A 27,472-nucleotide genomic window follows, 5' to 3' on the forward strand; every position below is an offset into this window, starting at 1 on the left:
TTCTCATCAGTAGAAGAGACTGGGATTGTTGTAACATTTTGGCACTTTTCATCTCAAATTTTGAGCATTTTCAAACAATCATCTGCTATAAAGTTATTTTGAAATGTAAAGCATTCATAAACTGTTCAAAGGATTGAATAAAAAGTTTGCAAATATATTCGGTTGATTAGTAAAGCACTATGTGCATGTTTAAAACTATGTGCAATTTTACTCTATCCACCTTTCATGCATACCACTTGTGTTTCTTTACCACTTGGCATTTCCCCAAAGCAAAACATGAGTAATAAGTTCCCTCAGCACTGTGCAAGAAAGATAAGATACACAGCTGTAAAGATGTGAGGCAACAAAAGACGTGCAAGTGATATTACGACCTTAAACAAGAATGAAAACTGTCTAGACCAACATATTTGACTCAATATCTATCATATAAACATATTTTAGATCACCAAAGTCACTGAAATACACAACAAATTAACAAAGTTACCATGATACCACCAAATATATTTGCTAAAGATATAATTACAGTTCTGACCATACATTAACATGCTTACAGGCCAATATACTGTATACCATTGAACAATATTGCTTTCTATGAAGCATATAAAGAAGAATTCAATGTAGTAGTTTCTTGATCATTGGACATTGTGTCACTGAGATCCAGAGACTGCACAGTCATGATGAGCAAACAGATGATGATTCAACAGGTCTCTCTGTGTCACTGTGGAAATAAGCAGGAGAATCTGCTGTTCTTGATTTTCCTCCTCTGAAGACAGTTTACGTGAATACACTTTTGTTGGTCTTGTTTTCTATGTCTACACAAAGACTTTTCAACCCCACATAAAAACTTGTTCTTATGGCACTTTTGCGTACATGCAGTAAGAGTTAGTCAAAACTTATTCTACAGTTTGTTGCTAGAGTATATTAGTCATAGGCTATACATTGCAAATGGCGCCGAGCTGTGAAAAGCTTCCTGGTAGATTGTCCTTCTAGACTGTAAAAACAATTACTCCTCAAGGGAAGCCAATCATCGCAGTCTGTGACGTAACATTTCAATTCCCCAATAAAATCTCTGTATTTCAGCCCGTTATTCGACTGCGCACTGGTTGACTGAAGCACGGGTGCGCGCATAACCTGTTGTGTTGACTTTAGTTGACTTCTGATAGACATCATGTGAGTGAACTGAGACGGGGAGTGCCCCGCAGGAACATGCCCATATATGAGTGATGATGTATGTGTGATTCTACAGCACAAGCGCGCTGCAAATCGCCGCACAGACAGTAAATCAGACTCTTTCTGTGATCTGCAGCAGCCCATCATCACCTAAACACCGGATCCCCGTGCTGCAGGTATGGCTACTAACCTGGATTCAGTAATACAAATGGAATTTGCTGTATAACGTGGAATAACAACTGTTATTATTATTATTTTTAAAGGAATGATATGTTATGGAATCAAAAAGCGTTAGCATATTTTGATACTCTTACTGTTTTGGATAGGCTAAATTAATTGTCTAGTGTACGTGTATAGTGTACATTGTGTACTGAAGCAGCTCCAATGTAGTGATCTATAGCCTACCTTGAAGTGTGTAACTCACAGCAGCAGGACTGACTTCAGATCAGTGTGAAACTGTCTGTACTTTCCTTCTCTCCACTTCATCTAAGAAACGCACTTTAATTCATCCAGGATATTTCAGGAGAGGAGTAATTCTGCTCTCTGCACCCAAAGATTCGCTAAACTTGTGATTTACATTTAAATACACTTCAACTGTGAGCCGTTTCTGTGATTAGCAGGTTCTTGCGTGTGACTCGAGGTAAATCAGCGAGTCTTTAATCCACTCGATACTCGATATTTACCTGCTTTGTTTATAAAAATTCATAGCTAATAAGTGTGAGTCCTGCTGTGTAAACTGTCATTGTCCATTCATTCAAACAGCGAGTCGCGGTCAGCTTCGTAAATCTAAACTGTTGGACAAGTGAAATAGCTACATGCATGCACACACACACACACACACACACACACACACACACACACACACACACACACACACAAGCTCTAAAAGAAGTGACAGTTATTTGTTCTTCCAGTGTATTGTCATATCTTCAGTAATTTGCATATTCCCGCAGCTGTGACTCACATGATCTGCAAATTGAGATTTTTCATCTCGCATGCGTGCACGCGCCTGGCCAATAGGCTATTATGCAAGAACATCTGAGATAATAATAAGTGGCCACTAGAGGGAAATTATGTGTGCGACACTGATTCTCGGAATTACAGCACTTGTTTTGTTTTGGTTTTTTCTCCCGCAGACTGTACACACTGACAGCTGATCACATCGTCAGTTTTCACTCAGTTTCTGCAGTTACGGTAAGTGCTTTTAAATGACGATTTATTATCATTTTAGAGTTTTTTTTTTATTATTATTTATATTTGCCGTTATATAAATATTTACAGAATTAGTATACTATTATAACATGTTCGATGCTCTGAGTCTAAATAAAGTGCCGTGATGTTCCTGTGCAAATATATTTAGCCGGGGAAGGTCTCTGTTTAAATTATCAAGTTATAGTAAAAATCGTGTGCAAACATGCTGATAATAACTGGGAAGGTTTATTTTTTGAACCACTTTCATTCTGTCCAAACCGGCAATTTGCATTAATTTATGTTTTAGTGTAAAATACATGTAGGGGAGAGCGGGGTTGGTTGGCACACTTTTCACTCTCTGTCATATTTCTCATTCATGCTATATGTGAAAATAGTCTAACCAGTATCAACTGAAAGGTTATGATCTCAACTAATCAACAGATATATTTAATGTGCTTGAATGATTTGTATTTCCTTTAAAATTAATCATTAATTCATGTTGTGCACTTGTGCCAACCAGCCCCCAGTATGGGGCTGGTTGGACTTCGGTAAAGTTGGTTTTATATTCGCACATTCGGACATCCGTATTCAATAGCCTTGTTAATCACACTACATTGGACAAATTTGTTCAAAATGTTGTAAGTTGACAATCGTTGGTTGTCAATATCATGTCGCTGCTTAAAATTCGCAAACATTCATTTATTGCACATTTATTGGAAAGTCTGAATTTATCAGAAGTCCGAATGTGCGAATATAAAACCAACTCTACCGAAGTGTGTAGTATTAGGAGTAACAGAAATAATGCAGTCTCAAAACAAAACAAAAAAAGTTCTCCCCACATATATTGTAGAACTGTGATAGATAGAGATATATAAAATGTAAGGATTTCAGTTTATAGAGATAGGAATCGTCTATATTTTGACAGGAAATTTACAAGTTTCTGATGAGCTATGCAATGGTGCTAACATCATGTCAGTAAAGAGGTGTGGATGGGGTTGGTTGACACAGTCTTTCCTCTCTCCGTTGTTCTTAAATATTTTCTGACCATTTTGACTTCTAAAAGAAAATTATTTAATACATAAGTTAGTTCATTATATTATATTACATTATATTCATTATGTTTTAACATGTAAAATACATAAATTAATAATTTTTTTAACCAAATGGCTATGTGCCAACCAACCCCCAAATCATTGTGTCAACCAACCCCATCCACACCTCTTTACTGACATGATGTTAGCCACATGGCATAGCTAATCAGACACTTGTAAATTTCCTGTCAAAATATAGATGATTCCTATCTCTATAAACTGAAATCCTTACATTTTATGTATCTCTATCTATCACAGTTCTACAATATATTTAGTGGGGAGAACTTTTTTTGTTTTGAGACTCTAAAATAGAAAAGTTGTCTCACCTCAATAGTTAGTGACAGTTGAATGATTTCAGTAAATGGGTGTGGTCTGGTCAAGAGGGCAGTCATTTTAATGTTAGATTTTTGTGGCAGCACCCTCTAGTGTACTGGGATTTAACTGCGTGCCAACCAACCCTTGACCCAACCAGCCCCGCTCTCCCCTAAATGGGCGAGGAAATGTCATTCAGGTGTCGTACGATGTAATGTGACACAAGTTAACATGAGCCCAACGCTTCCCACAATGACTGACGAATACTTTTGAATGATTTGTACATCAAAATCCTCATGAATTTTGTCTCCATGTGATAGCTCGTCGAGATAAGACGCTTTAACGATAAATGGTTTGCTTTTTGTTGTAGACGCAGTTTGAGTCCCATAAAAGTAGCCGACTTTATTGCCGCTTTTGCTAAACAAACTTTTGTCATAACAAGTAGGCTAATGACATCACTTTTTTTTTTTTTTTAATATTTACAATACCATCATCATGTAGTGGAGAACGATCGTTCAGTTAAATCGAAACCTCTACGCTCGGAGTGGGTCAAGTATGTCCGGTTACATGTTCATATCACACCCGTTGTTATAGCATATTTAACCATAAATAACTCATTTAGTGGAAAACAAGTTTGCCGCAAGCAGCACCTTGTTGAATGAATTAATTCTTCCGATTTCAGGCGCATGCATGCACGAGCTGTGACATCATTTTTCTGTAATTACGAGCTCTATGAGGACGTGGACGCTTTTTACAAGCTAGAATCTCTACGAGGCCGCGTGAACGCACCTTTAGTTTCAAAATAGGAGGGTGTTCATGTGCAATTTTTTTTATCTATTTATAATAATTCCGAGACCACGTGAAGGCAGCATAATTCTTTCACTTTCAGGAGCCACTAGGAGAATTTAAACATTTTAAAATGTAATACAATACTTATGATTTCAATGTTTTTTTGGGAAACAGGAGTCTATATTTCTGTCAATAGAGAAATGTTTATTTGCCGTTGATCAGTAAAGTACAGCAGTAAAATGCACTTCTGAATGTATTTTTTCATGTTTCTTGTTATTTGTTTAAGTCTTCAAAACATAATTTTGTGTTTTTGAAGTTATTTTAAGAATTATTATAGAAGAGAAATTAATGATTAATTTAAGAAAAATGTAAGAAGGTGAGGCCAAAACTTTCACCGCTTTAAATGCACATCATTGCACCTTTCCACAAGTTTTTAGATGTTTGCTCTAATAATACACTTGTATATAATATGCAATAATTAGTTCTGTGATTTGTACAACAGCTTCCTCCAAGTTGAACATGTACAACATCTCTGTGTCGTGTGAAGAGATTCAGACTGCAGATGGTTTTGTGTTCAAACTTCCTCCTGATTCACTGAATCAAACACACAATAGAGACTGTGAGCAGTTCTGGTTCTCAGGGGTGAGTGTGTGTTTCTGTCCTCAAACTACAACATTACACACACACACACACACACATTATTTGATTGTCTTTTATTTGTTTAGGATCAGTGTGTAGCAGATCCAATGAATCCCCTCAAACTGGCCGATCCTGTGACGTCTGTCTCGTTGGATCGTATCGTCACGTCTCGCTGTGTGAATCTGATTCATGAGATCATCTGTGATGCTTCAGGAGTAAATCAACTCAGTCTCTCTCTCAACACATCATTCATCTGATTTCATATTTAATCTTTCATTAACACTACATCTAATGCTTCTTTCTTTCATTACAGTCTCTTCACAGTCATAAGACCATGTTCAGAGGTGAGAGAGTAAAACACAATTAGAGATGCTTGATATATCGCCACCATCATATTGGTATAAGCAGATATACTGTATTATTTCCTTCAGCTGAGACACTTCAGATGAACACTGTTCACCATGATAGTTTTGAAGTGAATCTGTCCTGATTCAGATCAAACTCTGTGTTGAAGTGAATCTGTCCTGATTCAGATCAAACTCTGTGTTGAAGTGAATCTGTCCTGATTCAGATCAAACTCTGTGTTGAAGTGAATCTGTCCTGATTCAGATCAAACTCTGTGTTGAAGTGAATCAGTCCTGATTCAGATCAAACTCTGTGTTGAAGTGAATCAGTCCTGATTCAGATCAAACTCTGTATTGAAGTGAATCAGTCCCGATTCAGATCAAACTCTGTGTTGAAGTGAATCTGTCCCGATTCAGATCATACTCTGTGTTGAAGTGAATCAGTCCCGATTCAGATCAAACTCTGTGTTGAAGTGAATCAGTCCCGATTCAGATCAAACTCTGTGTTGAAGTGAATCTGTCCCGATTCAGATCATACTCTGTGTTGAAGTGAATCTGTCCCGATTCAGATCATACTCTGTGTTGAAGTGAATCAGTCCCGATTCAGATCAAACTCTGTGTTGAAGTGAATCAGTCCCGATTCAGATCAAACTCTGTGTTGAAGTGAATCTGTCCTGATTCAGATCAAACTCTGTGTTGAAGTGAATCTGTCCTGATTCAGATCACACTCTGCGTTGAAGTGAATCTGTCCTGATTCAGATCACACTCTGTGTTGAAGTGAATCTGTTCTGATTCAGATCAAACTTTGTGTTGAAGTGAATCTGTCCTGATTCAGATCAAACTCTGTGTTGAAGTGAATCTTCTGTAAGCGAATCATGATGATTATGAATGTGTTTTTCAGTGAGGAATGAAACTGCAGCAACTGTAATCTCAGGTGTGTTTCAGCTAATAAACGTGTCTAATTCACTAATAAAACGCTGATTCAGATTCAGACTCAATCCAGTTTGAATGTGAACAGGCCTTTGTTTTCTGTCATACTGTCTGATGTTTGTGATCATTGTGTGTTTTAAAGATGTTCTGGATGAAGTGACCCCGTCTCTCCAGCTCTCAGGTAAAACATCAAGAGCTTTAAACCCTTTAAAATCTAATATTGATTCATCATTGTTATGAATATAATTTCACTGGTTTATGTATTTATGATTTTATTGTCTATATGGCTTGTATAGATCAGTTGTGGTGGATTTCTGTTCTCTTGATATTCTTTCTTCTGGCATTTCTCTGTTTCACGCTGAGGAAAAAGATCTTCAGGTGAGTCCAGAAGATTTAACTGTGTCAGAGAGACTTCAAAATAGATTTAAAAAAGCTCAATTATGATTGATATAAACCATGACTAACAATGAGTGAAATGATAATTTATGATTTGACCTCTTTTATCTGTAGTCATATTTAATGATGATTAAAGATTTTAAGGCAGTGGCTTAAAATCTTAAAAATCTCCCTAAATAAATATAAAGTACTTTGGTAAATATAATAATATTTAATAATAAGTATCGATCTGTTCTCAGATGTTTTCCAAAGGCAGCGCCATCCGTCTGCAATGATTTAGACAAGAGGTGAGTGAATCAAACTGAGAGAAAGACTGAGACTTTTACTGAAGCTCACAGATGGACTATGATTTATTCTGATGTGCTTATGATTATGTGTTCTTTCAGGGATCCTGAATCTGACGGGACTCTGATGAAGGTCAAATCTGATTCACTGAATCACTCTGAATCTGACGGGACTCTGATGAAGGTCAAATCTGATTCACTGAATCACTCTGAATCTGACGGGACTCTGATGAAGGTCAAATCTGATTCACTGAATCACTCTGAATCTGATGGGACTCTGATGATGCTCAGGTCTGAAGCTCAATCTGAATCTGAATAGATTCTGATGAAAGTGCTTTAAGGTTAAGACCATATTCTCTGACATTTGACATGACATATTCTCTGACATCTTTGACTTTTTAGGGTTAACTGGCCCACACTGAACTTGTTTAACATAGTGAACGATTTCAGAAAGAGTCACCTGATCAAAAAGTTATGTTAAGGACGTAGGGAAGGGTTCGTAAATGTACTGTGTGTGTGTGTATATATATATATATATATATATATATATATATATATATATAAGTTATTTTTTTTTCCTCATTAATGTACACACAGCACCCCATATTGACAGAAAAACACAGAATTGTTGACATTTTTGCAGATTTATTAAAAAAGAAAAACTGAAATATCACATGGTCCTAAGTATTCAGACCCTTTGCTCAGTATTTAGTAGAAGCACCCTTTGATCTAATACAGCCATGAGTCTTTTTGGGAAAGATGCAACAAGTTTTTCACACCTGGATTTGGGGATCCTCTGCCATTCCTCCTTGCAGATCCTCTCCAGTTCTGTCAGGTTGGATGGTAAACGTTGGTGGACAGCCATTTTTAGGTCTCTCCAGAGATGCTCAATTGGGTTTAAGTCAGGGCTCTGGCTGGGCCATTCAAGAACAGTCACGGAGTTGTTGTGAAGCCACTCCTTCGTTATTTTAGCTGTGTGCTTAGGGTCATTGTCTTGTTGGAAGAGCAACAAGCACTCTGAGCACTCTGGAGAAGGTTTTCATCCAGGATATCCCTGTACTTGGCCGCATTCATCTTTCCCTCGATTGCAACCAGTCGTCCTGTCCCTGCAGCTGAAAAACACCCCCACAGCATGATGCTGCCACCACCATGCTTCACTGTTGGGACTGTATTGGACAGGTGATGAGCAGTGCCTGGTTTTCTCCACACATACCGCTTAGAATTATGGCCAAAAGTTCTATCTTGGTCTCATCAGACCAGAGAATCTTATTTCTCACCATCTTGGCAAACTCCATGAGGGCTTTCATGTGTCTTGCACTGAGGAGAGGCTTCCGTCGGGCCACTCTGCCATAAAGCCCCGACTGGTGGAGGGCTGCAGTGATGGTTGACTTTCTACAACTTTCTCCCATCTCCCGACTGCATCTCTGGAGCTCAGCCACAGTGATCTTTGGGCTCTTCTTTACCTCTCTCACCAAGGCTCTTCTCCCCCGATAGCTCAGTTTGACCAGACGGCCAGCTCTAGGAAGGGTTCTGGTCGTCCCAAACGTCTTCCATTTAAGGATTATGGAGGCCACTGTGCTCTTAGGAACCTTAAGTGCAGCAGAAATGTTTTTGTAACCTTGGCCAGATCTGTGCCTTGCCACAATTCTGTCTCTGAGCTCTTCAGGCAGTTCCTTTGACCTCATGATTCTCATTTGCTCTGACATGCACTGTGAGCTGTAAGGTCTTATATAGACAGGTGTGTGGCTTTCCTAATCAAGTCCAATCAAGTCTGAATACTTTCCATACCCACTGTATATGTGTGTATATATATATATATATATATATATATATATATATATATATATATATATATATACACAGTTTATAGCCATACCGAAATGTAATATATATGTACATATATGAAATATCAATATTCTGTATGTAATATATGCTCATATAAAGTAAAAACATATTAAACCTATTAGAAATTGGAATGATTCCATATGTTGACATAAATATATCCCATATAAATATATATGTTTATGTATGCATAATACATATTTTGATATACACCGATCAGGCATAACATTATGACCACTGACAGGTGAAGTGAATAACACTGATTATCTCTTCATCACAGCACCTGTTAGTGTGTGGATATATTAGGCAGCAAGTTAACATTTTGTCCTCAAAGTTGATGTGTTAGAAGCAGGAAAAATGGGTAAACGTAAGGATTTGAGTGAGTTTGACAAGCACCAAATTGTGATGGCTAGACGACTGGGTCAGAGCATCTCCAAAACTGCAGCTCTTGTGGGGTGTTCCCGGTCTGCAGTGGTCAGTATCTATCAAAAGTGCTCCAGTAAGGAACAGAGGTGAACCGGCGACAGGGTCATGGGTGGCCGAGGCTTATTGATGCACGTGGGGAGTGAAGGCTGACCCGTGTGGTCCGATCCAACAGACGAGCTCCTGTAGCTCAAATTGCTCCAGAAGTTAATGCTGGTTCTGATAGAAAGGTGTCAGAATAGCTGCAGACCAGTCATGGTGCCCATGCTGACCCCTGGAACTCTGTGGATCAGGCCTTTTCCCTCCACACACAAACTTGCCTCTAGAAGCATTTTAGTAAATTGTGTGCATGATTTTGTAAATCAAGGGTGAAGAATCATATCTCCACCGTGGGCCACGGCATGCAAGGTGAGTTTCATTTCTACAGCTCATCTAAAACTAAAGTTTCACATGAAATCAAATGCCAGACAGAGACAGAGAAAACTCACTGTAGGCTGTGAACAACCACAACAGGATTCACCTCTTTCAGTCTAGCTAATCCCCAGATGATTTGTGTGCAGACAGTCGATATATACACTATAGCTGAAAGCAGTAAACAAAAGTGTTAAGCGCTGAATACTGAAAGGCATGCGCTTTATGGTATGAACCACTAAAGCCACACTTGTAGGTTTGGGTTGCACCATAATTTCTGCATGTATTTTTCATTAAGCATTATTTGAAGCTTCTGATGACCCATAGAGTCTGTGTCCTGCCGGATGAGCAGCAGATGCCTCTGATTTCCTGTAGAATATCATATACCTTCATCCAGATTATCTTGATATTTGTACTCTGACTAACAGCTGTGAGATACTGATGATTCTACAAGATGATAATGATACCCAGTGAGCCACAAACACCACACCATCCCTACTGTCTGAAGCTGCTCACTCATTTCTAACAATGAGGGAAATAATCAATGGTTGAGTACAACTTCCCTATGAGTCGCTTACATTAAAATGATGTATGAAATCTTGCATCATTCATGAAACAATATTGCTCTTAATAACAGACAATTTCTCAGACTGGCAAAAATAAAAATGGACTGTAAAGCAAAAGCAAAGGAATGTACCCATTAAATAAAGAGCATTTGTGGCATTCGACCTCACTAATAAACCTGTAGAGTTTGTATCATAGAAGGAATATTACTAACAGCAGGCGATTTGAATTCTGATAGACATTGTCTTTAAATGTATTATTAAATTATCAGTAAATTTACATGCAAACATCATCCAGCAGACTTTTGAAGTTTTGTATTCCCGACCAGTCAGATTGACAGAGGGTCAAAAGTGCATTATGGGTGTTGATATTTTTGCCAAAAGGAAACACCACAGCCAATTTTCTCAGCTTTCCCTAGTAATGTGGCAAATGAAAAATATAAATACACGTTTCAACTGCACAGAAAGCAAAGTTTTATTATATAAGCCGGGCGGCTTTTACCCTTCAAGACCTGAAGGCTTTTTTAGAGATTTTTTCTTTCTGAGCGACATACACAAAAGACTCATAACTCTTTTAACATCAAGCACGTCCCGCTCTTTATATTCTCATTCATGCATTTCATCACTCTGAAGTGTCAATAGTGCAATACATTTATATATTACGATACGATATAGCAAAGTCTCTAATGATAGACATTTTATTTTGTGGTAACGATATATATCGTAATATCGTCCAGCACTATAAATCAACCACTTTAATGCAATATAGTACAACACTGTCAAAGAGAAAGACTCAAACTGTGTACGGTTTTACTGTCTTGTGATTTAAAGTCCAAATAAAAATGAGTTGTCTGACCACGGTTGTGTTTGTTTGGTTTTGTTGTGTTTATTTAAGGTCAGATCGTTTAATTCAGTAAGATGTTCTTCTGCTTCAAAGCCTAGAGAGCTGCCTTCATAAATGACCAGAAAAAACTCTCAGCAATGTCCAATTTCAAACAAAAAAGCTGATAAATATCAAAATAGTTTATTGGCATGACTGTTTACTTTCTATATTTCCCACGCAGCAATAACACAGAATAAAAACAGAGGAACAATGTGCCGGTAATTATAATAAAATAAAGACAATTACTTAGTTTATGAGACTGTGAAATAAGAGTAGAAATACGAGTATTGGATGTACTTTTTTTACTCTATAGGCCTAATATTTGTTTTTCAAGAAGAAAATATCAGATTATGTGATCCGCTGTAATCTGATGTTCCTCCGGCTTTACTTGTTCTGCTGAAACATTAATCATATCAGCAAGTTTTGAAACAAATACACACACACACACGTTAGTCATCAGCATTGGACTGGTTACAGTGTTTTGAAATGAGTCATTTAGATTCCTCTTTTGGTGTTCATGTACACACACACACACACACACACACACACACACACAGTGAGTTTGCCGTGACGTCACGATCAACAACAAAACTGCAAGTAAGTGAGTTTGAGGTAGACTCTGCAGGGCTGGATTTGAGGAACATGTGTCAGTCGATCTTCTCTCCATTCTGTAGAGTTTCCCTCATCACTACTGCAGTAATGTAACGAAGTGAAGTGAATCTGTTCTGAGTTCAGTCCTACAGAGTTAATCAAGTTAAACACGCATAAACCAACTGATATAGTGATGGGTCAATCGTGAACGATTCGTTCGTTTTAAACAAGTCATATATGAAAACAAGAAGTTGTTTCATGATTTTGAACTGGGCAGTGCTTTTGTTGAACAGAGGGAAATGATGGCGTTATCTGGATAAAAGAGGGTGAAAGTGTTTAATATGGCCTGGACAGAAGTGGAAGAGGAAGTTCAATGACAATATTTCTTCACATTTGTTCAGATTCCACCAAAAGCGTCCATCAAACGAGTCTGCGAATGTCACTACAAGCCTCCATATGGAGTTCTGTACACTGTACTGTATATGCATGTGTTGAGTATCATATTTCATACAGTCATACACTTTACGGCTCATATTTGCTATCAATGATAAAACTAAATAAATGAAAGATAAATAAAAGTTCCCAAAGGCCTGTTACATTACCATGAAAACTTTTTTTTTTTTAAATGACATGCAAAAATGACAAACTGTACAAAGTGTAAAACTTTTACTTACTTCTCCTGTAAAGTCCTTATAAAAGCCATTAAAGATTTCACAGCAAAACACATTTCGCTTGATAAAAACAAAGTATGAAGTATCACTGAGAGGACAGAAGGCATGAAGATGATTGTGTACAGGGTTTTCAGCAAAGTATAGGTCATTGTTTCATCCGATGTCTTTAGGCACTGTTGCCATGTATGTTTTGAGTGTTTTTGTGCAGGAGGAGGTGTGGCCTGCGCAGAGGTCCTGATTGATCCGGACCCGATTGGCTGATTCCTGCTGTGATGATATAAGGACCACCCCAAACACCTTATCGAGGTCGAACTACTGACTGGTCGAACACTTCCTGGTAAGACTCTGTTTAAGAAATAAGAAGAAACCTCGTCTTCGTGTTCACAGCTGATTTAGAGTCATCCAGACCACCTTCAGACTGATATCAATTATATTTTACTGACGGCTTTAAGTGTCATTTGCTTTGTTTGCTGCTGTCTTGCGTGTTGAAGTGTTTCTTCTTTTCTTAAATGTGAGGAATGATGATCTTAAATGCGATCATATTTTCTGTCTCTTTCAGTGATCAGGCAAATCTAGATCCACTTCAGTGTCTACAGGTCAAGCAGGGGTGTAAATGACTATAAGACCTCTGTTAAATATGATTTTATCACATCTTGAGGGCGCAAAGACTTTTGTTCGATTAATTTTTAAGTGATTTCTCATCAGCTTTTAATTGTATACAGCCTCATATCCTCACAGAAAGGTTAAAGAGTGTTGATAATATTGATTCTGGGTCGATTTGTTGGCTGATAGTTTTTTGACCGAGAGGTCTCAACGTCTGAAGGTAAACAGTGTTTTATCTGATGTACTTCTTTCCTCTACCGCTGTTCTTTCAAGTCTTTTATTTGAGCTTCACACTGACGAGTGTCAGACACAACTACAGAGGCGTCACATTATTAAGATCGCAGATGATTCAGTGATCGTTTCCCTCCTTAATAACGAGGATCCTGATCATGGTTCTGTGGTTCTCATTTGTCCTTTTTGGTCACTAACGTATTTAAAACTAAAGAAGATTATAGATTTTAGGAAGAATCCTACAGTCATCTCTCCTGCAGTTATAAATGATCATCAGTTTAAACACCTGTACTTGATGAAAAGTTGACTTTTGAGGCTCATGTGGATGCAGTGTGTAAGAAAGCCCATCAGCACTTATATTTTCAACGGAAGCTTCATGGTTTTAATGTGGACAGTACTTTTATTCTTGTTTTATTGAATCCGTTATTTTTCATGTGTGTGCTGGTATGGGTCAGTTAATCTTAAAAACATTGTTAAAGTGTGTGGTGAGATTGTTGGCACCTCTTTGAATGATTTGAACAATTTGTCTCTTAGAGGATTCCCCGCTGTACAAATTCTGCATGGAAACCCCCTACAGAAGACAAAGATCCTCCTACTTCCTCCTGTTCACACAGCAGAACTGAGCAGAACATCCCACTGCTCTGTCATATAAATACTGCAGCAGTCAATCATAGCAAGACTGCAGGAGAATCAGCACCTTCACTTCCACAGTCTTACAGGTATGAATTTTGATTTCTGTACAACTGCTGCTATTGCATGGAGGAGAAGGGGATGTTTCACAAACAACAAAAACAAGAATAAGATAAAAGAGGGCATGTATATTTAATATTATGTATTTGCACTGCAGAAAAAATATAGATATGAAGGTACATAGGTTGTGCAGCACTGAATTTAACAAAAATAATCATTGTTTCTTTGTATTAATTAACTGTTCAATTTCATTACATGAGAAAGTTAGATTGTACTCAATTGATTTGACATGATTTTGATAACTAAAATGTAATTAATCCATTTATATATATATATATATATATATATAACAATTGAACTTTAATAAGAAAAATCTTATTCTTCGAGTAAGGGTTGTAACTGTAGTTGCTGTAACATCTGAAATTATTTTATGTTTTCTAACACTATTAGAAAACTGTAGTTCATTTTTTTTGTACATAAATTTTGCATTTACATGCATTTAATCATTTGCATTTACTGAACAAAACCAAAAACAACTCATATACAGACACTCTCAGGCTCTTGCATTTTGGTGTAACAAATGTTCTTACTTTCGAAATATATACAGTCAAACCAAATTTATTTAGACACCTTGAACATTTCATTCATTAATACAGTTTATTCACTATAGTTTTAAAAAAAATAGTTTAAAAGATCTCAAAGTTAAAATGTGTCAGAAAAAAATAATCTTAATTATGTCAGATAACACTCAAGAAAAACATGGTCAGGTCAAAGGTCAGTTTTACTGTATGAAGAAATTTTGGGTATAATGTGTCACAGTGGAAACACTTTATTTTAGGGTATTTTAACTAGTTGCTTATTAGCATGCATATTACTAGAATATTAGCTTTTTATTGGCACTTATTAAGCGCATATTAATGCTTTATTCTGCATGACCATATTCTACATTCTTAAAGGTGAAAGGTGATTCTTCATTTTTGGGTGAACTATCCCTTTAATCCTACCCAATACCTAAACTTAACAACCTTAGGATTAGGAGTTTAATGAGGGAAAAGTCACACTTAATAGTTTATATGTGTTCCCTATACTAAAGTGTTACCACTTCTGTTTGAAAAGTTTATGTTTTATGTTTCTAAACAATTCCTTAAGAGAAATGTATCAAAACTGAGTGAGATTAATGCTTTACTCAAGCAAAAACACCTGCCACTCAGTTATGAAAATAAACCTGATTTGTCTTGACCCCTTTTAATCCTTTAATCAAACTTTATCTTTCTGACCCAACTGGCAGATGCTTTGCTTGTTTTCAGCATAAAGCTTAAATTCTGACACAATTCTCTAGATTGATAACCCATATTCAGAATTTGTTCTCTGCTTTAACCATCCAAGTTAGTGCACGAGGAGAAGTGAGCAGTGAACACACACACACACACACACACACACACACACAAACAAACAGGCGCACCTATCTTAGTGGGGTCTCTCCATAGGCGTAATGGTTTTTATACTGTACAAACCGTACTTCCTATCCCCCTACCGTACCCCTATCCCTAAACCTAACCATCACAGGAAACATTCTGCATTTTTACATTTTCAAAAAAACATCTTTTAGTATGTTTATTAATCCATTTCCCTCGTGGGGACCGCTGGCTGGACCCCACAAAGTAGGTGATCTCAGGTTTTTATTACATTGTGGGGCCACGATGTAATATAAACAAGAACACACACACACACACACACACACACACACACATTCACTTTGGTGCCCAGGGAGTGATTGGGTCACTCAGTCATTTTCCGTCTGCAATGAGAATCGAACCCACAACCTTCACATTACCATTGGCTTACGACTGCACCATAATGTTTGTTGTATATTGTAATATTTGACCTAAAAAATAAAAAAATACTGAGTAGCAATATGATTTTTGTTGCTTGGAACTTTAAGTACAGTGCATTTTATTAAAATAGATGCAGCCAGACACAGTTATGAATTTTTTAAAGCCGTCACATGGTCATAAGGGCTCAATGCAACTGCTCATGTCACTTAGTGAAGTTAATAAACGTAATTTCGGGAGGAGTACGCCCATCTAATCTTCCAATTAATACCGAGGTATAAAACCAGCATCTTACCTCTTCCCGTTGTTAGTTCTTTTGGCATTTGGCCCGCCCAAACCGCATCATGACTAACTTCCAGGAAATCGAACTGTTTCCCTCCGACGACGAGATTTCTAATGTGCCAGAAACTCCTGCACTTTTTTCCCCAAACAGGTTGGATCCTCCTTCACATCATATTTCACCTGTTGATCGCCCAGGTCGCCGGTCTCATCGTTCCACAAACCAGCTCAACACACCTCGCTCAAGAAGACCAATTTGTCCTCCTCCATCTAGATCATCACGGGGCTCGGCCGATCTTCGCCGTGATGCATCTCATCCATCATCATCATCATCATCATCATCCTCTTCAGCAGCAACCCCTTCCGTCAACGCGCTCAGGCAAGCGTTATCCAACGCGGGTATCCATTTCTCCCGGAGGAATACAAAAGTACAGCTTCACGATCTGCTCGTGCGCTCGCACCAAAACTCTCCACATCCTCCCAGCAACACGCAAGTTACAACGCAAACAGCGGCTCGATCTATAAGGTTTGCCTCCAACCCGCCTCAGTTTCAGCCCGCATCAGCAGCAGCAGCGGCGGCAGCCGCGGGCGCCGCTTCCTCGTCCGCCACTCATTCCAGCCGGTCTATCGCGGCCGCTCGTAATAGTTCCGCGTCCTCTCCGACCGTTTCTGCTACCTTTCCTCCGCCCACAGGTGAGTCTTCCTCTGTTCACACTTCCAACATTTCTCTTCCTCCTGTCTTTCAGTCTCAGTTTAATTCATCTAGCCTTGGAATAAATAATTTGAGGCTACCTTTGCAAACGGCTCCCCTCCCCCCCTACCCCCCCTCTTCCATTCCTTTCTCATCCACTTTCAGAGCAGACCCAAGCGTGAGGCTGCCTCCGCAAACGGTCCTGCCCCCCCCTCCCATTCCTTTCTCATCTGCTATCGGAGCAGACCCAAGCATGAGGTTGCCTCTGCAAACGGTCTTGCCCCCCCCTCCCTTTCCTTTCTCATCCGCTGTCGGAGCCGATCCAAGTGTGCCTCCCCAAGAAATCTATTCTACGGCCTTATTCCATCCAGCTACTGCTTCAACTGTTACTCGCCTCCCAACATATACACTCTCAACTGCATCTGCTCTTCCAGTTCCTTCCAATGCCGTTGCCATGGATCCACCACCCGTCTCCACCCATCTACGCTCCCAGATTTTAGCAGGTGCGGACATTGATCTCTCTTCTCTCCTCCCCTCTGTGTCAATAAGTGAACCCTATCGCACCCTTGACTGTGGTCCCATTACGTTAAATCTAAAAAATTCAAATCCCAAATCGAATCGTATACTGACCATGGCTGAATTTTGTATCGCTTTTGGAAGATATATAGAAATTATTTGTTCGGTCTTCCCCTCAAGGCGCAAAGAGCTGAATGATTTTTTTAACCATCATAGCCGAACTGTCCCACTCCTTCGGCGGTACCCATTTCTACACTTATTACAGGCTTTTTCAGCCAAATGCGCAGCTCGAGTCACCCAGTGGAATCAATGTCCTTATTGGGGAGCTCTCGATCTTGAGCTGTACAATAAGGTTTTTCTGGGTTGCCGTAGCGTCTCTTGCGTTTTGTGTAATTCCGCCACACATGAGCTGTCCACGTGCCCCCTTTTCAATCCTGCCCCTCCAAGCAATCTGGGCCATAATCCAGGCACTTCTCAATTCGTAAATTCCACATCTTACATACCACAGTCCAGGGGCGATTCCAAAAGCCGCAATTTCAGGTTCACTTCAGGCAGACAAGTATGTAATAATTTCAATCAGTTTGGCTGTACTAGACAACGCTGCAAATATCTTCATGTGTGTAATTTCTGTGGTGGAGCTCATGCTCACTCTGTATGCCCTGTCTATCGCTCCTCAGCAAACTCCAATAAAGAATTGAAAAAGTATCTTTCTTCTCCTATCATTGTCTCCTCTTTAGCGCACGAACTGGTGCATCACCCAGACCAAAACTTCACACAGTATCTACTTGCAGGTTTAAAGGAAGGTTTTAATCCTGGTTTGGAAAGCTTGCCTACCACTAGCCTTATTTGCAAAAACCTACAGTCTGCAATAGCCGAACCTGAAGCAGTTGACACCCTAATAGCCAAAGAGCTAGAGTCTGGATTTATGATTGGCCCCTTTGATTCCCCGCCTTTCAAATTGTTTCGGATTAGTCCCATCGGTGTAGCCACAAGGAAATTTTCAGGGAAAAAATGAATGATCATTGATCTCTCTGCTCCACATAACAGAACTCATCCAAGTATTAACAGCCTCATCCCGCTAGAAGAATTCTCCTTGTGCTACCATAACATAGACCAAGCCATCAATCTAATCAAAAATGCAGGTTACGGAGCCTGGTTAGCAAAAGTTGACATCACTTCAGCATTCAAAGTCATGCCCATTCATCCAGATTTCTGGCACCTTTTTGGCATTCGCTGAAAAGGGAAATTCTATTTTTCAGTGCGTTTAACTTTTGGCTGCAAAAGTAGTCCCAAACTTTTTGACATGCTGTCAGAAGCACTTTGCTGGATCCTGCAAAACAACTACGCAGTCCCTTACCTGGTGCATCTTCTGGATGACTTTCTCACCATTTCCCCGAACTTCTTTCCTCCAGCTGCTCACCTCTCCACAGTTCAGGAAGTTTTTTCTAAATTGGGAGTTCCACTGTCCCCAGAGAAAACATCAGGCCCTACCACATCCCTAGAATTCCTTGGAATTAACCTTGACTCTGTTAAATTCCAAGCTTCCCTTCCCAAAGACAAAATAGACAGGATAATCGCCATCTCATCCAATCTGCTGGAAGCACCTCAGTGCAGCAAACGAGATTTGCTATCCCTGCTAGGCCACTTAAACTACGCCATGCGTATAGTGCCTCAAGGACGCCCCTTCATCTCCCACTTGCTGTCTCTTGCATCTTCTATTCAGGAATTGGATAATACCATATCTCTAACCCCATCTTGTCTCGCTGATCTGAAACTATGGATCATGTTTCTTAAACAATGGAATGGCCTTACTTTCTTTTACGAGGACATTCAATCTCATTCTAGTGATCTCCCTCTGTTTACAGATGCCGCTCCCTCAGTTGGCTTTGGAGGTTTTTACAAGAGTCATTGGTTCGCTTCAACCTGGCCTCCTGAGCTCTCTGAGTCAAATCAACGTGCCGCATCCTCAGCTCTTTTTGAGTTATATCCAGTCGTCATAGCTGCTTTTTTGTGGGGTCACGAATGGTCTTCTAAAAGCATAGAATTCCACTGTGATAATCTGGCCACTGTTCACTGCATTAATAAAGGCCGTTCAAATTCCCCTGAAATCATGCCCCTCTTGAGACGCCTCACCTGGTTATCCGCTTGTAATCAGTTCATCTTCAAAGCCGTTCATATTCCAGGCCACCAAAACCAAATCGCTGATGCACTCTCTCGTTTTCTGTTTCAGAAATTCAGAGCATTAGCCCCGGAGGCGGACCCAGACCCAACCCCAGTTCCTCCTTATTCAGACTTGATATTCCTGTAGCTCACCCACTCAAACATCTCCACACCTCATCCCTGGATTCAATATTCCACGCCATCTCACCCAGAACATTACACTCCTACTGGACAGCTTGGAGAGCTTTCAAACAATTCCATTCCTCCTACAACCAGCCTTTTCCCAACTTTTCCCTCCTTTCAGTGTCTTCATTCATCTCATATCTCAACCAGATTAAGTCCATCCAACCCAGTACTATCAAAGTTTATCTTAGCGGCATTCAATTTTTCTATAAACTAATCTATGGCCATCCATGCCCTGCCATAACAAACCCTCAGATCACACTCCTTATCAAAGGAATTCAAAAAACCAACCCCACTCGTCCTGATTCTAGGCAACCTCTAACCATTGATCTTTTAGCTAAATGCCTGACTTTCCTCCGCTCTGGTCATATGCCCCCTGATACAGCAAGAACTCTGGATGCTATGTTTACCCTGGCCTTTTTCGGATTCCTCAGAGTTTCTGAAATTACAACCAATTCTAAATTCAACCCAGCCATCCACCCAACCTTCTCCGATCTCCAAGTTTTAGACACGGACACCATCTGTTTCCTCCTCAAATGTAGCAAAACTGATCAATTAAAAAACGGCAATTTCATCCATATCTTTAATCTTCCGACACCCATTCAGCCATATCAGTCTCTTTCCTATTTCCTTGCACACAGGAAGGTTCAGATCTCCTCTCCGCTTGACCCGCTTTTCATTGATGAGAACAACCTTCCAGTCACTAGGCATTGGTTCCAGAAAAAGCTTAAATACATCCTCACCCACTCTGGTATCCAAGCTCACTTGTATTCATCTCACTCCTTCCGCATAGGAGCAGCCACCACCGCAGCCCAAAAAGGTCTGCCAGATCATCAAATCAAACTACTGGGTCGGTGGTCCTCAGACGCCTTTCAGTCTTACATTCGTTCCGACCTCAGCCTCATTAAACAAGCCCATCTAACTCTTGCTTCTCTTTAGGATAGCCGTCCCACGAAACTCAATCCAACCTATGCCTGCCAAATCTTGTTTTATTTGATACTGCCGCTGCAATGCTCCACGTAATTTGATACTGCTGCTGCAGTGCTCCACCTAATTTGATACTGCCGCTGCAGTGCTCCGCCTAATTTTGATACTGCCGCTGCAGTGCTCCACATGATACTGCCGCTGCAGTGTTCCGCCTAATTTTGATACTGCTGCTGCAGTGCTCCACATGATACTGCCGCTGCAGTGTTCCGCCTAATTTTGATACTGCCGCTGCAGTGCTCCACATGATACTGCCGCTGCAGTGTTCCGCCTAATTTTGATACTGCCGCTGCAGTGCTCCACATGATACTGCCGCTGCAGTGTTCCGCCTAATTTTGATACTGCCGCTGCAGTGCTCCACATGATACTGCCGCTGCAGTGCTCCACCTAATTTGATACTGCCGCTGCAGTGCTCCGCCTAATTTGATACTGCCGCTGCAGTGCTCCGCCTAATTTTGATACTGCCGCTGCAGTGCTTCACCTGATACTGCCGCTGCAGTGCTCCACATGATGCTTCGCTGCAGTGCTCCACTTGATCCCTTGCTTCCGCCACAGCGCCTCACCTAACTTAAAACTGCTGAAACAGTGACCTACCTACCTCAATACTACCGCTGCAGTACCATCTTCCATTCCTTCTTTTCTCCAATTTTGGGGGGTCTTCTGGATTATTGAAATAATTCACATGCCGATTCCTTCAATAATCATGATCCATTCAAATCCTACAATTCTTGCTTGCTGTCTAAATTCTGCATTTATGTTTTGGGGGCAATCGGAGCTCGAGTAGGATATTCTTTCTGAGCCCCTCTATAGCAGACAGCAAGCCAAATCTGTTTACCACTTAAGCTAAGATTATATGGGCACACAAACTCGTGAAGTGAAGTTAATAAACGTAATTTCGGGAGGAGTACGCCCATCTAATCTTCCAATTAATACCGAGGTATAAAACCAGCATCTTACCTCTTCCCGTTGTTAGTTCTTTTGGCATCCCTCCTCCTCCCCTTCTCCTCCTTTTGTACTTATTTTTGCCTGTTATAGGGGGGCAATCGGAGCTCGAGTAGGATATTCTTTCCGAGCCCCTCTATAGCAGACAGCAAGCCAAATCTGTTTACCACTTAAGCTAAGATTATATGGGCACACAAACTCGTGAAGCAAGAGCTGGCACTGGACACACTGTATATCTGTACATTTTAGTCATGTGACCTGAACACCTGGATGTGACAGTTGTGCCCTGCTGATAATGGGGGAATGTGATGCAGAAAGTTGTTGTGTGTTGATCGTTGATGAAGACATATATCACTACTCTGACTACACACTGGTTACATGCTGAAAATTATGTCGTCCTTTATTGTTTTAAAACAGGTTCTTCATTTGAGTTGAAAGATGTACAACATCAGTGTGTCGTGTGCAGAGATTCAGTCCTCAGTGGGGTTTGTGTACATAATTCTGCCTGTGATTATGAATCAAACACTCAATGATCCTGACTGTGAGCAGAGCTGGTATACAGAGGTGACTGTTACACACACACACACACACACACACAATAATACTGATCTGATCTGATTGTCTTGTGTTTGATTTGTTCAGGACGGGCTTCTGTTAGCAGATCCATCAGATCCACACAAACTGATGTATCCTGTGACGTCTGTATCATCTGATCGTCTTGTCACGTCTCACTGCGTGAATCTGATTCATGAGATCATCTGTGATGAATCAAGAGTAAATCAACTCAATCTCTCTCCTCATTCATCTTTTTTCATATTTAATCCTTCATTAACTATGTAAGTTGCTCTAACTCTTCTTTCTTTCATTACAGCTCAGACTTGAGATCATGTTCAGAGGTGAGAGAGATTCAGATCAAACTCTGTGTTGAAGTGAATCTGTTCTGATTCAGATCAAACTCTGTGTTGAAGTGAATCTGTCCTGATTCAGATCAAACTCTGTGTTGAAGTGAATCAGTCCTGATTCAGATCAAACTCTGTGTTGAAGTGAATCTGTTATGATTCAGATCAAACTATGTGTCGAAGTGAATCTGTCCTGATTCAGATCAAACTCTGTGTCGAAGTGAATCTGTCCTGATTCAGATCAAACTATGTGTCGAAGTGAATCTGTCCTGATTCAGATCAAACTCTGTGTTGAAGTGAATCTGTTATGATTCAGATCAAACTCTGTGTTGAAGTGAATCTGTCCTGATTCAGATCAAACTCTGTGTTGAAGTGAATCTGTTATGATTCAGATCAAACTCTGTGTTGAAGTGAATCTGTCCTGATTCAGATCAAACTCTGTGTTGAAGTGAATCTTCTGTAAGTGAATCATGATGATTGTGAATGTGTTTTTCAGTGAGGAATGAAACTGCAGCGACTGTAATCTCAGGTGAGTTTCAGCTGATAAACGAATTCACTAATAAATCACTGATTCAGATCTGATTCAGACTCAACCCAGTTTGAATGTGAACAGGCCTTTGTTTTCTCTTATATTGTCTGATATTTGTGATCATTGTGTTTTTTAAAGATGTTCTGGATGAAGTGACCCCGTCTCTCCAGCTCTCAGGTCAAACATCAAGAGCTTTAAACCCTTTAAACTCTAATATTGATTCATCATTGTTATTGATCATCTGATTTCATTGGTTTATTATTGGAGTGGATCAGATGATTGTGTTGTGTTGTTGTTTGTGTCGATCAGATCTGATTTTATATCATATGGCTTGTTTAGATAATTTGTGGTGGATTTTGGCTCTTTTTTTCATCGTGGTTGTTCTGATGTGTTTCATGCTGCGTAAGAGGATCTTCAGGTGAGTCTGATCTCAGATCAGTCAGTAAATCTCAAGAGCTCATGTCATCAATCACATTTAGCTTAATTTCAGCCTCAGTCGTCCGTTCACAGGATCTTCACCATCTAAAGCTGTCTGATAATATGTAATAATCAGATTCAATCTGTTCTCAGATGTTTTCAGAGGGAAGTGCATGAGGATGATCCAGAAATCAAGTGAGTGAATCCTAACAAACAGTAGAGGGTGCTGTAGAAACACTAAGATGGGTTCAATTCCATGATCAAATGTGCAGAAGTCACTGTGATGTAATGTTGTGGATCTTAAAGTGAGGGAAATAAAGGCTGAATCACATGATCATTTCAGAAGTGAAACAGACAGAAGATATTCTCTGAATGAAGCTTGATCTGCTGAAACTGAATGTGTTTCTCTCAGGGATCCTGAAGCTGGAGTTCAACTGAAGGTCAGATCTGATGATCCTCATTCACTGCAGTTCAACGGCTCCGTGTCCAGAGGATGATCTTCATCGTCATCATCATCATGGTTCATTTACTCAAACTCAGGGATTTTTGCTTCATTCTGAACTCCTCAACACTTATTTATTTTCATTCCTGCATCTGTTCTCTGTTTTATTAATGCATTACATTCTTAAAGACTCGATCTGAAACCCTTCTGTGTTTCTGCTGATCTCACCTGAACTCTGTTTTTAAATGCTGGATTCATCACGTCATCTTTATCAGCTGCTCTTCAGGTATTTAATGTTGTTTATGTGCAGACTAATTCACTGAACACTTTCAGCTCTTTAACCTTCATTTGAATTGTATTGTGAAAATAATAAATGCATGCCTTCTCCTCTGTCTCCATATTTCTTCACATTCACACTGTTTTAAAGAATATAATCTTTTTTTAGCACCAAATCTTCATTCAAACTCTCACCGTTGACATTTCATCTTCTGCTTCTGTGCGGCGCATGTGTGGAGTATCAGAACAATAAAGCCAAAATCAACAAAACACTGACCCACGGTTTCACAGACAAGGCTTAATCTAGTCCCAGACTGAAATGCTGATGTTTTGTCTCAAGATTCACACCAGTAATGTTTTTCTTTTTCTAAGGCATGTTTATGAAAGGTGTCCTAAATGAACGAAGGCCTAATCCTGGATTAATCTAAATCCTGTCTGTGAAACCGGGCCTAAGACATGATCATCATGTCTGGAAACGCAGGTCCAGGTGTGGAAATATGAATGTATTACTTATTATTTAATATGGCAAAAGTGTTTCTGTTGGACCACAGCTGATTCAGTTTGGTTAATAACCAGGTTAAACAGCTGAACTTTAGTCTATTTATCTACATGTGTTCCTGATATCAAAGATTAGTTTCATTGTTCTGTTAACATGACTTTTATGATTATGAAAAATAACATTACACCACGTTCCAAATTATTATGCAAGTGATATATCAGTAAGATTTCAGTAGAATAAACATTCAGATTTTAGTTTTTCTAAGAAATTGTTTGTTTATTTATCCATGTCTTTTTAGATAACTGGTATCAATCTCAGACAAAATAATTTGCCAGGTCTATGGAAACCCTACTTAGAGGTTGTTCCACATTCAGGGTTGGGAAGGTTACTTTTAGAATGTATTTCACTACAGATTACAAAATACATGCTTTAAAAAGTAATCAGTAACGTATTTCGTTACATTACTCAAGTTTAGTAACTTAATCTAAATACTTTGGAATACTTTGAAATACTTGAAACACAAAGGACCATATTAACTTGATGTTCTGTTTTAAGTTTACAGTTTTTTTAGACAACCTATGTGTTGGTAAAGAATTTCAATATCTTGATAAACAAATTATGAAAATATTTGTTTCTTTTAAGATCACATCCATATAATTACTACTGATATCATTCCTAAATTATATTTGTAAAGATGTGCATCAGAGTGATAACAAAATATTAAATAACAACAATAAAATATTGTTAATAAGGTTGTTTTATAGGTGTATAGAGTCGAATTGACACAGTGGTTTAAATTGTTTTATTAACAAAGTTTGTTTGTAATATTTATAATGTTTATAAAGAAAATGAAATGAAATGATCTACCCAATAATCTCGAGAGAAGGCATATATTTAAAGCTGACACACCTACAGTTTCTCAACAGTTTTTTGCATCTCTCCACCACCACATTTTACAGGTTTGGGAAAAAATATGATCATTTTGTGTGAACTATCCCTCTATCCCTAGTATAAATATGTTTATACTAATATTTAACCTTAGTGCACTGATAGCTGCATTAATATTAACCATATAAACAACAAACAGTGGAAAAAAAGTGATGCACCTATTTTGATTTTTCATGGCCAATAGAAGCAAATTGGCCGATTCTGATACTGGTTGCAGATTTTTTTAAAGCTAATTTATTTGTTGTTTATTTGTTCAAAAAATATGTGTAGCTCTTTGATATTATAGGCAAACACTGCATTTTTATCACAGTCCCAACAAAGATGTTATGAACATGAGCATGATCAGTTGTTTTTCATTTAAATTATTGTATGATTTTAAGATTAACAGAAAAAAACAGCATGGTCTGACTTTAGCTTTGTGAAATTATGCTACATAAGACACCTGCACAAAACAAAACCAGCAGATGGACTGAATGAAATGTAAATTCACTCTCTGACAGTAGGTGGCGCTTATGGAACAGCAGTGATATAGCGTTTCCATGGTTACAGCTATACACACAGCAGCGCTGCGCTGGAGATAAGAGGAAAAGCCATCAAAACTTTTCTGAAGACAGTTCCCTTCAGAGATACATTAATATCAACCCCAATTTAATATTTAGATTATTCTTCCTATATTTCGTGAGCAGTGAGCTTGTGCACGGTGCAGTATTTTCTCTGCTGGCGCGTCTGTTCTCCTCTTTGTGTCCGTTTTCAGCGTGTGCCTGTGTTAACGTCCTGTTGACAGGCTTAGTAAATATTTCCTGAAATTTTGGGAAATTATTACAGAGCAGTTTGTTTGCAAGCCCGGAATAAAGATAGACCAAAATAAAACTAAAAAACCTTTGTATTTATGAGGACTACTGCATCTCTATTTTTGATCATGAACTCGAGTAATATTATAAATATAATATTAAAGTAAAGTAATATTATAAATATTAACCGTAGGCTAATGATAACCATAGAAAGCTCAACGTACGAGTAAATAGGAAAATAAGGAGTAAATAAGGAAAATAACATTTTCAAAGACCAAGAACAGCTTAGGCCTACCTCAAGATGCTTTTCCAGATGTTGAATCCTTTGAAGCCGATGCAAGTTTTGTTGCAGACATAGCTTGCATTGCACTATGATGTTACTGTACGTCCTTTTTCATGTTTATAAGTAAAACTGTCTTTGAATTTCCACTAGAGAAATGCATTATGCCCTGTTATCCCATCCATTTTTTTTGCGTGCGATCTCATGTCTGCACTCTGCAGGTTGCTGATATCTGAACAGGCTGCGCGCGGGTTTTTTTTAAAACAGACAGAGTCGGAGAATCATCAACATTGGCTCGTTGGTTAAAAATCCTCAAACAGCTTACGTTAATAGCCTATTAAATGAAATAAATGACATTAAAATTCAAAGTAATAACTTTGGTAATCTAAAATACTTTTTGAATGTAACTGTAATTTGATTACCATCTATTTAAAATGTAACTGTAACGAAATACAGTTACTCAAATTTTGTATTTTAAATACGTAACGTCGTTACATGTATTTCGTTACTCCCCAGCCCTGTCCACATTATTAAGCAAGTCACAGTTCTCATGCAATATGGGAGAAAGAAAGATCTTTCTGAAGATGAAAAGCATGAAATGGTGCGATGTTGTGCAAAAGGCATGAAAACAACTAATATTGTGTGAAACTGAATGGAGATTACCGAATTATCATAAGATTTGTGAGTGATTTAGAGCACAGCAGAACTCGGTCAGATAAAGGCTTATTAATGAAAGTTCCTGTCAAAAAA

At 38.9% G+C, this 27,472-nt stretch overlaps 2 protein-coding genes across 2 annotated transcripts; both read left to right on the plus strand.

Annotated features, from left to right (window-relative positions):
* The first annotated feature begins 753 nt into the window (after nucleotides 1-753).
* Nucleotides 754-8,367, plus strand: LOC137015919 (uncharacterized). The gene is made up of 10 exons (XM_067380739.1): nucleotides 754-1,346; nucleotides 2,307-2,364; nucleotides 5,056-5,195; nucleotides 5,279-5,407; nucleotides 5,506-5,536; nucleotides 6,438-6,470; nucleotides 6,609-6,647; nucleotides 6,763-6,844; nucleotides 7,102-7,149; nucleotides 7,249-8,367. Exons 3-10 carry the CDS (start codon nucleotides 5,073-5,075, stop codon nucleotides 7,463-7,465), a joined length of 702 nt encoding a protein of 233 aa, XP_067236840.1. The 5' UTR covers nucleotides 754-1,346; nucleotides 2,307-2,364; nucleotides 5,056-5,072; the 3' UTR covers nucleotides 7,466-8,367.
* Nucleotides 8,368-16,230: 7,863 nt separating this feature from the next.
* Nucleotides 16,231-20,654, plus strand: LOC137002459 (uncharacterized). The gene is made up of 3 exons (XM_067362114.1): nucleotides 16,231-16,858; nucleotides 17,291-17,359; nucleotides 19,603-20,654. Exons 1-3 carry the CDS (start codon nucleotides 16,231-16,233, stop codon nucleotides 20,652-20,654), a joined length of 1,749 nt encoding a protein of 582 aa, XP_067218215.1.
* The last annotated feature ends 6,818 nt before the right edge of the window (nucleotides 20,655-27,472 follow it).

The sequence above is a fragment of the Chanodichthys erythropterus genome, chromosome 3 (assembly GCF_024489055.1).
Source record: "Chanodichthys erythropterus isolate Z2021 chromosome 3, ASM2448905v1, whole genome shotgun sequence".
In the NCBI taxonomy this organism is placed as follows: domain Eukaryota; kingdom Metazoa; phylum Chordata; class Actinopteri; order Cypriniformes; family Xenocyprididae; genus Chanodichthys; species Chanodichthys erythropterus.

Excerpts from the sequence above, each read along its gene's own strand:
- LOC137015919 (XM_067380739.1), top strand. The coding sequence starts at position 5,073 with ATGTACAACATCTCTGTGTCGTGTGAAGAGATTCAGACTGCAGATGGT. Across the intron at positions 5,537-6,437 it reads TCATAAGACCATGTTCAGAG|TGAGGAATGAAACTGCAGCA; the intron begins GTGAGAGAGTAA and ends TGTGTTTTTCAG. Across the intron at positions 6,471-6,608 it reads TGCAGCAACTGTAATCTCAG|ATGTTCTGGATGAAGTGACC; the intron begins GTGTGTTTCAGC and ends TGTGTTTTAAAG.
- LOC137002459 (XM_067362114.1), top strand. The coding sequence starts at position 16,231 with ATGACTAACTTCCAGGAAATCGAACTGTTTCCCTCCGACGACGAGATT. Across the intron at positions 16,859-17,290 it reads TACCTTTCCTCCGCCCACAG|TTCCTTCCAATGCCGTTGCC; the intron begins GTGAGTCTTCCT and ends CTGCTCTTCCAG. Across the intron at positions 17,360-19,602 it reads ACGCTCCCAGATTTTAGCAG|AAATTCAGAGCATTAGCCCC; the intron begins GTGCGGACATTG and ends TTTCTGTTTCAG.